Below are 12492 nucleotides of genomic sequence, written 5' to 3'. Positions count from 1 at the left end.
GAAATATGTGATTTAGTTAAGCACCAATGACTTTTACAGTACTAGAGCTTTGTTTTGGTTTTTTATGACTTTTCCCCTTTCTTCTCCAAAACCGTTTTGCTTGGGGCACATGGTTAATCCATAATCAAAAAGGGTACAGAAAGAGATAAATGTTAGAATTATTCTAGTTGTCTTCTAAATTTGGATCTTTAAATTATAAAACTCTGCCTCTTTTACTTAACTCATGTTCACTGTGCCTTGTATTAGATACATACAGTCTGAACAGTTTCTAGCAATTGCTAATCAATCTGGACTAGGCAGCACTTCGATATTAAGTTGGTCTTTCTCAGCTCATGCTTTGCTTGGCATATATCAAAGGGCACCTGGAATATAACCAGGAGATGGACATTGGAAGGGGAAGTATAAAAATTCATAGAGGTGGCATTTAAACCAGCTAATGACAGCATAGAGCTGTCATTAACCCTTACACTATTGGATATCTTAATTTTGGGAATGCTAGATAGATTTTAATCCCATCTATTGTATATAGACATTGGCATATGCTTTTTTGGTGTTCGACATGTATAACAGGTTTACTTTTCTTGAACTTTGATTTGGGTTGTTATTGAGTACTGACATGGAAGAGAAAGTGTGCTTAAACTTTCAGTAGGAATAGCTTTGAGAAAAATACTATTTTCCTATGGGTCAATGGTATTCCTGTCCATTTGATAAACACCACATTGTGCTCTGTTCATCATACTAGAGAGCTTTAATCTATCTATTGACATAGCTTTGCTTTTGTTCCTGTTTACAATATATGCTTGTTTTGAATAGATTTGGTGAACTGATTTTTGTTTTGCATCTAGCCAGTTTGAGACATTGACTGCCTCCTGTGGAGGCAGGCAGGGTTTCTCAAAATTAGGATTGAGCTGTTCTTGACAACAAGATACAGCTTCTGTGGAGCTTTGCTGCATTTTAAGCTCTGTCTTCTCTGCAGAGGGGTAGCAGTAGCCTGCTCTTGCCTGATGGTTATGAATTACATACAGGAGCACTCCTGTAGCAGTGCACTGATGCTGACACTGCACATCTGTGTTGAGTGGATGTGGCCAGAAATGTGTATTCTATCACCATCTGTTGAAGCCCAGTGGGGTAGTGGTTCCTTATCTCTGTGGCACATATTATCTGCTAATGGGCCATCTTTAGGACTAGCTGGGACAATCACCTTTATCTTTTCCACAACCCATCCTCCCTCCAAGGAAGTATCTGTTAATGGGCCATTGAGTCCCACTGTATGACTGATAAAATTACATCATCCCATTGGGAGATGTTCCAGTCAAGGAGAAAAGCCAAGTCTTTCCTGCCTAGATAAAAAACTGAAATTTTAGACAAGATACCTTCTTTCCATTGGATTCCAGAGGAAAACCGAACCTTTTCCACATCATCCCTAAACCTTGAAAAAAACCTGCACCCTTCTCCAGGACCACTGCTTCAGCTGAACCACATCTGCCACTGCAGGAGGATGCAGCCACCATTGAATGGGACTGTGCCAACACCCTGACTGACTGACAGGGTGTCAAGTTGGATTCTAACTCTGTCAGTGTTTTGGGATTGTTCTTTGTAATACTGCATTTCTATTTTAATTTTCCTAGTAAAGAACTGTTATTCCTAATCCCCATATCTTTGCCTAAGAGCCCCTTCATTTCAAAATTATAATAATAATTTGGAGGAAAGAAGTTTACATTCTCCATTTCAAAGAGAAGCTTCTGCCCTTATAGACAGATACCTGTCCTTCAAACCAAGACAACATCCTTCCCAAGGAGCTCCAGTGGTGTGTAAGTAGAGCACATCACAAGGCATTCCTCCCAAGCCTTGCAGCACTCTCTGCTGCACTGAGCTCTGGGAAGTGGGAGTGAGATTGCCCTGTGCCCATCACCAGGCGTGGATGTTTGCTCCTCATCCTTGGCCATCCTCCCTCTCCCATGAAGGTTGTGTGAGGCAGGTGCTCAGCTGTGCTGGGTGTGTTTCTCAGACAGCTGCTCCTCAACCATGCTGAGAAGAGACCACAGGATGAATAAAGACTCCCTTCTGGATAAATCACCCCCTCTCCCAAAGTAACTATATAAACAGGGACATGTGTATTTTTAAAACAATCAGAACCAGAGTTTAGTTTTTTAAATGTCTTCCTGTCATTTCATAAGTTATCTCTAAACATATTCAGAATCCTGATGAGTTCATCTCTTATCTTGATTTTAAGCAATAGAACTCCTTATTATCAAGTACCAATGGAGCTCTAATAGCTGAAGAATATGTATTATGGATAAGTCTGTATTAAGACCTGAAAGAATGGGCTATTTAAGAATCTTGAAACTCACCTTAGGCTAATGAAATTATGTCACCTCTCCTTTTAAGTGGATATTGAAGAGTCACCAACTCATTAGAGCTCAAATCAATTTGAGCAAATATGTTCTGAGATTCAGCTTGGGAAGTAAAGCATAGTTCATTAACTGTGAATCATTTGTACAGTGTTCTTGCTTCTAGGGATATTTATCATCAGAATGCAATAAAAGTTCTATTTTAGGAGAGGACTAGATTTTAATTTACATGGGAAATTTCCTTGATGAATAAAACAGTTCTCAAAAACATCCTGTAATGTTCCCTTTAGAAATACATTTTGAGAATTAGGCATTCTAAACCGTATGTTTTTACCTCCAGTAAGTTCAGGTACAAAACAGGTACTTAGTGTAAATGTAAATTTAAACTTTGAAGAAATAATTACTGTGGTGTGAGATGTAATTTAAGTTTCATCTCTGCATTAACAATCAATCACAAGCTCTTTTAAAATTCATGTTTCACCTCCAGTTCTGTAAGCATATATCCACACAAAAAGTTCATCCCCTATGTAACAAGGTATTAGGTATTAGTAAACAGTTTGTTTACTCAGCAAGAATTTTAGTAGTAGGGGGTTTTTTTCCTATTCTGGTAGCTTATCAGCTGAGAAAGTAAACTTTGAGTTCATAAGCATATATAAAAAGTTAATGTATGCCATAGAGCAGGGCTCTCCAATTTAGCATTTAACACCATTACATCTGAAAGTACATTAGCATTACATCTAAACAAATTCAAACTAGAAATCAGGGTTTTACTAGTCTGACTTCTCTGGGAATGCAGTGAATTCATTGTCACTTGCAATCTTTAAATCAAAATTAGATGCCTAAACAAAGAGATGCCTTCACTCAACCAAGAGACATAAGCTTGATGCAAGAATCATTAGCTGTAATTCTGTATCCTCTATTATTCAGTCAGGCTATTCCATCATAATGGTCTCTTTTGACTCTAAAATGCTTGAATTTGTGCGTCTCAACATGACTACAAGTTAAATAATGAAAGGGGCAATAAAGTGAAATACACAATGGGCCAATTTACTTGGCAGCTTTGTAAACTGCAGAGCTGGAATATTGTTCTACACTGCGGCACATAATTTAGATGTAGCCATAAATCAGATGATCCTTTTTAAAGTGTGCAGGTGGCTGTATGGAAAGATTGATTAGCTCTTGGGACATGGATTATCAGTTATTCCCTGGAAATGATATAGACTTGTCCTTGCTTTTTGTAGAGTAGATGTCACGGTGTTGCCATGACTTGGGAACAGGAGCATTCAAATGTCTGTGTTTCTCTATTCCCATTCCAGATGCTCTGTATGATGTTATCACCGTGGGAGCCCCAGCAGCTCATTTCCAAGGATTTAAGAATGGTGGTCTACGGAAACTGCTGAGTAAATTTGAGGCAGAAAGACGAAAGTAAGTATTCTTTCTTTCTGGTAGCTTGGAAAATACTGCTAAGGTTGCATTAAAATGCTGTGAGCTCACTGAGGAGCAAAAGAGTTTATCCTGCTGAATGAATGGAAGATTAAAATCTAGTAGGATTGGACATTGCATTCATAAAATATTTCCTTTATTTTCATGATTTGCTGAGAATTGTAGCATGGTCTACTTTTAGTGTTAAGTCTAGTTTTGAATAAACACAGGAAATGGCCTCAATCTGTGCCAGGGGATGATCAGGTTGGGCATCAGGAAGGATTTCTTCATGGAAAGGGTTGTTGTGCATTGGAGCAGACTTCCCAGGGAAATGGTGAAGTCATCATCCCTGGATCTCTTCAAGAAAAGATAGGAGTTGGCAGTCAGTGCTATGGTTTAGTTGATGTGGTGGTTATTCTGTCAAAGCTTGGACTAAGTGGTCTTGGAGGTCTTGGGCAACCTTAATGATTCAAAATTGTGATTTTTTTTTTTAACTTGTATTTCAAGAAGCTGGAGGTACATCAGTGTTTGAAAACCTGATGTTCAGAATGAGGCATCTCTTTGGCAATTTTTGTGCTAAAAGGAATGTACTGATAGATAATTTTTAAATACAGAAACTGTAGCTTAAGGTAGCAACTTTATTTCTGACAGCCCTGGGTGTATGCTAAGAAAAAAGTTGTTTTAGTACTCTGGAAAAAGCAAACTACTCTTTATCTTCAGAAAGCCAAAATAAGACTAATCAAAAATAAAGATTTCAGTTTGTTGTGGAACTGAAATGCTTTGTTCATTGTTGAACATGCACAGAAGTGTTAGTTACATCTTTTCCTAACTAAGAGTTGGGTGTATTTGTGTTTGTTGCTATGGCTGCTAAGATTTTCAAGCAGGCACAGCTGTCACTGGCAGCACCCAGTGCTTCCACTGATGGTGCTGACTGAGGTGTTACAGCATTCCCAAGAGAATGCAGGAAGGAAGTACTCTGATCTAAGTCATCATGACAGTCCACAGAAAATCAATTCCATTATATTCAAGGCTCAAAAAAGTTTCATGGATACACTATCTTAAATAATAAAAGGGAAATTATACAAATCTGCTGTTGACTTCTAGTTTGAATAGGAGTTGGCATCAATATTAAAAACAAACAAAACCCAGAAGAGCTTGTTGCTTTGAAAGCTGTATTATTGAGGGGGTCTTGCTTGCCCTATACAATGTAAAAATTCTGTTAAATCTTCAAAAATATTTCATCTCCCTGACCACCTCTGATGCTGAAATCTGCCAATGAAACATGTACATCATTGATCACATGAGACACATCAATGAACTTTGTGTTAATATTCTGCTGTCAGCAAACTGGTATGGGCAGCCTTATTCCCATCATATGGAGGCCTACAAAGTACATGCTTTCTGCTGAAGAAAATGTCTAAAGACATTTCTTAAAGTATCTGCTCCTTTACTGTCTGATTAATGTAGTTGAAATAGTGGTTTGTGGGGTTTTATCAAAATAATTTATTACTGGAGCTGTAAGATATAAACCATAGAATAGACATAATCCTTTAAAGTCATATGATATAAAGAACATTGCACTTCTCACAGTGCTCAGCTTTCAGAACCATTTCTCACTAGCTCAGTCCTGCAGCATATCCATGCTGGCTGACTGTGACTTCCCAAAATGGAGGATAGCTGTGAGATAACTTATCCTCTGTGATTTATCTTCATTGGAGAAAAGAGAAAATGTCTTATAGGGAAGAGAATATCTTCCTGGAAGGACACACATTGCAATATCTCATAGGCAGCATAGACAATGCCCATGTTTCTCAGTTGCTGGTAACAGGGGAGAGGAGATGATGGGTGAGAGCTTTGTGCAGGTTCTATCAAGGCATTTCAGGCTTATTTCAAGAACCTGCATGTCACCTTATGTTTGCCTTTCTGCTTAGATTTTCCTGCATCCCTCAGAAGCTCCTGTGTTTTGGCAATTTTTAAGGACAGAGCACAAGAAGTTTATTCTGACAGTTTTATTTGTGTTTCTGGCTTCTGGAAAAGCAAAATCTGTCTTCAGGATGTTATAACTAGAGTAGCTATGTTACTCTCCTGTCAGACTTTTCCTAAAAAAGGGCCTGAGTCAGGCTTGCAAACTCAAGTTAGAACACTGAAAAGAGTGCACTGCGGTTTTCACCTAATCGCTTGTCAGAGCTGGGGAAATGGTCACTTGTGTGTGAATTACCACAAAGCAGAAAGGAGGAAGCTTCCAAAATTCATCTTTTCTGCTGTTTTTGAGGGCAACTCAGAGAAAACTCCATGTTTTGGTATTGCAACTTCAAGAACTTATGTGAGTTGAAAAACGTGTGTAAGCAAGCTCTCAATACAATCTCACTTAATGAATATTCAGGAGGGGATCTGCTTTAAATAAATACATGAAAGGACCATTCCCAATCTTATCATGGAGAAATTTATTTTGCTGTGGTGACAACAGTGTTATTTTGTAGGCACCTGTTTATTTCACTGCATAAAGAATGCTTTGAGGACACATAGCATTCCCAAGGGCACCTTTTGCAATTTAAATTTTCTGGTTTACAATGGGGGCAGATTTTCTGAAGATTTTGTTGAAGGAAGAAGTGACACCTTGAGAAATCAGTCAGACTATAGAACAAACAGAAAAAAATGCAGGTTCAGCAGCCACTTCCTCTAGGCTAACAGAGCTGAAGACCTAGAGCCAGATGTGGGAAGAGATTAGTTCTCAGGCAACCCTGGTAGTTTTCAAGTTCTAACAGAATGCCTTGCATGTCTTTGACCTTCAGCCTGATTATTAGAACAGTTTATCAAAATTTTCAGCAGTGTCAGCATATTGCAAAATATTTCTTGCTCAATCTTAGACTTGTGGAATTAACAGAGAAGAGGAACTGTTATCTGGTAGCATCTGCAGTTGCCAAACAAGACTGTGACATATGTTTTGTGAAAGTTTATCAAACAGAAGAATCTGGAAAATGTTTATCTGAAGATAGTGCTGGCATGTTTTCTACCACACAGAATTTCTACTGCACAAAGGGAAAGCCCTGTGTAATAATATTTTTTAAAAATGCAGTTCATTCAATTAATCTCTCATTTATTGCCATCAGGAAGATCATTTAAAAAATTTTAAAAAGGCATTTTTTTTAAAAAAAGGGTCTGAAATAAGAGCAAGAAAGGCACTTTTTTTATAGGTGAAAAATGTAGAACTTTCTGATGTGTGATCTGAAGCCTGTTCCATTGCTTTATAACCCATTCACATACTACTCTTTATCTGTACCAAAAAGGCAGATCAAAGGCCCTTCCACTATAAACATCAGTCAAGTATATGAGGCATGGCTCTAGTACATCTGTCCCTTTAGTAGCAAGCAGTGAATTTCATAAGATGATTAAGAAAAATTGATAGTTTTTTGAAATTTTTGTTTACAAAATTTACATTAAAGTAACTGAAATATGATGATTGAAGTATGGTGAATAATTGCAGAATATTAATTACTTGTGTGTGATATACATTTATTTTAGAATAATTTTCATTATTCTGTATTGGCATGTTCTTTTCATTTTTTCCTTTCCTATTTCTGTATAAAAGAGAAAGTCAGTCAGTTGTTCAGATGCAGTCTTTTTTGGCTTGATAGTATAGATTATTTCTGCTTCCAGCAAATGAAAGGGCTTGTCTTCTCATCAGTCTAGATGGCACAGCAAATGATTGTTTTCAGAGCTCAGTTGTGCAGAAACATTTAAATCAGACATTCTCGAAGTTATACCCATATAATGCCTCACTGCTTGAAGTGTTCATAAATCACTTTCAAGATACGCAAAGGACTTTTTTTCTTATTTAAAATCTAATTTAATCATCTCTGTTTTAACCAAAATACGTCCACTTATGATTGCAAACTTTTTAATGCCCCAGCTCTAACCATTGAGAAAAAGAGGTGTCCCACAAGCTGCATTAGGTGCTGTGATTCACTGTGGTTTTATTCATAATTTCTAGGAACCTGTTTGAAAAGGACCCTGTTATAATTTCACAAAATATTGAAACTGGAACACTATTGAAAAGGATTTTCTGTTAGGCGCTTTTTTCTCACAAAACTATAATAATTTAATTTAGATTTGAGCAGTCTAAAAGGACTATTTCTGTTTGAGGCTTGGATTTTTAGTAAAGATATGAGATGTGCTCCTTCAGTAACGTACTTGTTTGGTGACCAGAGATTTTATTAATGTTCAATATTCTGTGTTCCTATTGCCTCAATTCTATAGCCTTCAACCCATTTCCATTCTCTGAGGAATCAGAAATTGTTCTGTTTCACAGAAAGTCCCAGAGATGTTGAAATAATCAAGATCTGAGTTAGATCTGATCATAGCCTTTATTCTCAAATGAAATGCCTGTCATGCCTAACACTTCTCATGTTATTCTTTACTCACTTTACCTTATTTTTTGCATGTATACATGTGTGTGATAGAGAAAGATTTGACTTCATGGAGTTAGGAATGAAGAGAAATGGAGGAGCAGGAGGAAATGTTCTGTGCACACAGCCTTAGCCATTTGCCTCAAGATAAGGATTTGTGGACATTGGATCATCATAGACAGAACTAATAGAATCATTCAATTTTCCTTTTATTCCAAGTTAGAATTTCCAATGTGGTAAAGGAGTCTTAAGGAAATAAAATACCTAAGTAATTCAAATTTCTAGTTTCTTTCAAGCCTGTTTTCATAACCTCAGCTCTGATCAGCTGGTTGAGTTTGACTTCCTGAGATCATGAATTATCCAGTGTTTTTTATGTAGCATTTTTTTTATTATTCTAACTTCTCACTTTAGACAGAACACAAGGAAGCCACTGAATCGGTATCTTCAGTAATGTGCATAAAATTTAAGTTATCCAGGGGTAGATGCACTTGCTGTCTGTGCCTTAACTGTGTTCTTGATGCTAATGTCTGTGGGTTTGGCTGCGAAAAATGGGAGGTCAAATGTTCATTGCTGGAAGATTTTAAGCCATGCCCAGATGGTTACAATTTAACTAAGTGACACAAATTATGCAGTTAACAGCAGGAGTGGAGTAACTCGGAGGTTCATTATAAATTAGAAATTTACCATATTGCATCATTTATTCTCAAGCAAAAACTTTGTTAATCTAGAATTTAAAACGTTGCCAATTTAATATTTATTCAAATATCTTGGTTTGAGAGACGGGTGTCTGCTAAGGAAGGCAGGAACATCCCTTGGAATGGAAAATATGAATTATTATAACGTTGAAATTGCAGGGCTTTCAGGCACAGCTATGGGAAAAGGACTAACCAAACCAGAACCTGCTCCTTCTCTCTGCTGTCAGGCACTTTCCCCTTGGTGCGGTTCCAGGCACAGCCGGCAGGGGGCGCTGCTGGCTCCCGGCCAGGCAGGGCAGGGCGATGAGTCCTCCACTCCTGCAGGGGGCGCTGCTGGCTCCCGGCTGGGCAGGGCAGGGCGATGAGTCCTCCACTCCTGCAGGGGGCGCTGTGGCGCGGCCGCCTCCCCACACGGCAATGGCGGCTCCGGCGGCGGGAGGGAGAGAGGAGAGAAGGGTTTGCTTGGCACAGCCACGGGAAAGAGCCATTGCCCCTCTAGGTGGTGTAATGGACTGCAGCAACCTCAGAGCAGCAGGTGGGAACAGCTGAGGCGAGCACACCTGGGGTGACAAAGTTCAGCGAAGACCCCGAAGCCGTGCCAGGAACTGTGGGGGTGGAGCGGACACAGGATGTCGGGTTGAAGTGTAGCAAAAATCCCAATGCAGGGGATGGCTCCCTTGGATAGCTCACCAGCAATGGCTGGTCCTGGGGTTGTTCCACCGTGCAGAAGGAATGGCCTGGCTGGGAGGGATTCGGCTCCTGGAGCAGCACGCGCCAGCCCTGGGCTCCCAAACAAGCAGAGGAGCAGAGCAGTAAGCTGGCAAGCCCCAGTCATGATGCTGAAGGAAAAACAAAAGTAAAGAAACAGTCAAAAACCTTAGGGCAACAGGCCCCCAAGCCCCACAGAACCCGGGCTGTCCCTCACCCATCACGGTACTCCCAGAGCAAGGGAAGGCAGTGAATATTCTGGACACAAAACAAAACCAAAACCAAAAATGGGTGTGGGATATAAACCATCCCCGAGACATCAAATTACATGTGGATGTCCATAAAGCAATTTTAAAACTGAAATGACTGCTGGCAGTCATGTGTTCATAGTTAAAGATGGTGCCAATATATGGAAATGATCAAATGTGGTTTTATGTGCTTAGTGAAAGCTTTGGACCTTAACCCAGAAGGCATTATTATAGAGTTTTTCAAAAGGTACCTGAGTCATAATTTACATATCAGAGGTAGGTTTTCATTATGCTGCTGATATTCTGCACTGGACCTACCCATGTGGCCCTTACCCTAATGCAAAAGCTTCATCTATTTGTGCCTTAGGATGCCTGTGAAAAGTTTCTCTGTAAGTTCTATTGGCAACTGCCTCTTCTAACTAATAGTACTTACATACCTGAGGTATATGCAGCAGTAAGCTTTAAAAGCAGGTGTAGATGAGGGAATGTCACTGTCTTGTAAGTAGTAATGTCTTTTCATTAAAGGTAAGGCTGCAGGAAACCTCAGCTAGTCATAGATGCAACAGCATGAAAACAATAGAAACTTTAAATGCTCCCAAATGTGTTGTTTCTGAAAAATAATTACACACTTTCCTAGGGGGATGGAGGAAGTTGCCCTGAAATTATGAGAGAAACAAAATATTTGAAGTTAGGTCATGCTTTCTGGGGTTCCAGAAATGTTTAAATTAGCCAAGTACTGAAGTCTGGTAGTACACCTCATTCTGAAGAGTCATTCTCTCTTCACTAATTCACTGATTTATTTTATTGCAATGAGAACTGCCCACATCATTAGTGTCACTCTTCCCTCTTTCTTACTGTGGTGTCTGTAGCTTTTCTGCTGCAATATTCAGTGAAGCTTAGAGCTGTGGGAGATGAGTGAAAATTATCTGGGATTTAAAGACTGAGGGAAATCCCAGAAAGGAGTATGTGCATGGTGAGCTTGATAACAGCATTAGCCAGATTCAGCCTGCAAAAAGACTGTTTGATAGAGAGAGGGAGAGGCCTGATGAGGTAGAGAAGTGTCAAGGCTTTTATAAGACTATGTCTTCACTACAGTTAACATAGACTATTACTCTTTGTTCCTGTCCTGTCTACTGAGCCTGGTAGCTTGAGTGTTTCAGTGAATGTAGTGCTAGATCTGACTCTGGAAGTCCATCTCATTAACAATGTGACCACCTCAAAGTAGAACTGCTGCAGTTTCCTCATTACTCAGAGGGACAGATTTATTTTTTTCTTTATTTGATGTTGTTAATTCAGAGAACGTTTACGTGATTCATTTTGCTGAAATACTTAAAATTATGACTTCTATTAGACATGAGTCTAGTAGCTCATGTAAGTTGGAAATGCATCATAATTTAGATATGGCTGGTTGCATGGTTGAGCTTTACTCACTGAGATGCCATTCATCCTGACTGCCTCTGCAAAGAATTGTGTATAGAAATGAAGACACTGGTGAAAGACAGAAAAATAGGATGGGTATTGGGGAATTTGGGACTGTAACTCAGCAAAATATGTAAACAAGAGCCTTAATTTTAAGACTGCTTGAAGCTATCTTTTTTTGCCAAAATCATAGTAAATGCTGAATTGGAAGAGGCCCATCATGATTTAATTTCTAATTTGTAGAAAACTAATGAGAAGGAACTGGAAGTCATTCAGTAGAAGACATAAAGGGGAAGTGGGGGAATGAAGGGATCTGGAAAAAAGATTGAAATTAAGTGCAATGCACGAAGTTCAGAGGATTATACAAGTTGCAATATTTGGGTCTTAGCGTGCAGAATTAAAGAAATCAGTGGTGAAAGAGTTGAAGGGACTGAAGTATTTATGATGAGAAGACATGAGAGGAGAGAAGGGAGATACAAACAGAACCAGCTGGGAATAGTATGTACATTCCTCTGGCATTAGTGATGTGCCAGCAGGTGCTTGGTATCTAATTTTCCTGTGCTAATCTGAAGCTGAAAAAGATTTTGGTTAGTTTCTCTGAAAGACTGAAGCAGGGCTTTATAAAAGGAAGAGTTGTGTACAAAAGATTCAGGTGAGGAGCTGTGCATGACAGCAAGAGCCAGTGGGTGTGTGCATGCTGTCTGCAATTGTGTAAGAGAATATTGCATAATTAGTAAGGGGGAAGAGGAAAGAGGGATAGGAGAAGTAGTCCTGCAAAAGAATTGCAGTAGTTTGAACAGATGAAAATAGAAATTTTGCATTTGTGAGATTTTGAAGTAATTAACTCCCACACCCCATTGCTGTCTATTCTTGCAAACTGGGCAACTGCTTTTTATTGGAGATAACTCTGTCATCACTTCCTGGACATCACTGAGACTAATCAAAACACAGTGTGGGCCACTGAACAATTAAACATTAATGATCCATTTTGAAAGACTTAGTGAGGTAGTTAATACTCTGTTGGGAGTTCAGTTGGAAAAATAAGGAGCCTAATGCTCTTTGGTATTATTACCTGATGTTTTCAAATCTTTTCTCTCTCTAGAATTACAGCATTTAAAAAAACCACATAAAAATATGGGTGTTTGATGTTCAGTCACTCAAAGGAATTTTGTACTGTACTACTTAGAGTATGTGGTGGTGGGCAGTCTGCTTTATGCTACTGTCCAAGGAAAGGTTTGTTTTT

The 12492-nt window shown here is 39.0% G+C and overlaps 1 protein-coding gene across 2 annotated transcripts in view; it reads left to right on the top strand.

The window, feature by feature from the left end:
* Positions 1 to 12492, top strand: part of INPP4B (inositol polyphosphate-4-phosphatase type II B) — a 285764-nt gene that overhangs the window by 201114 nt on the left and 72158 nt on the right. For both annotated transcript variants that reach the window (XM_056490189.1, XM_056490188.1), the window contains one exon: positions 3668 to 3776. In XM_056490189.1, coding sequence (XP_056346164.1) covers positions 3668 to 3776 — 109 coding nt within the window. The remainder of the gene's footprint in view (positions 1 to 3667; positions 3777 to 12492) is intronic.

This window comes from Oenanthe melanoleuca, chromosome 4 (assembly GCF_029582105.1).
Source record: "Oenanthe melanoleuca isolate GR-GAL-2019-014 chromosome 4, OMel1.0, whole genome shotgun sequence".
Taxonomy (NCBI): Eukaryota; Metazoa; Chordata; class Aves; order Passeriformes; family Muscicapidae; genus Oenanthe; species Oenanthe melanoleuca.
This window is presented reverse-complemented; position numbering and strand designations above follow the sequence as displayed.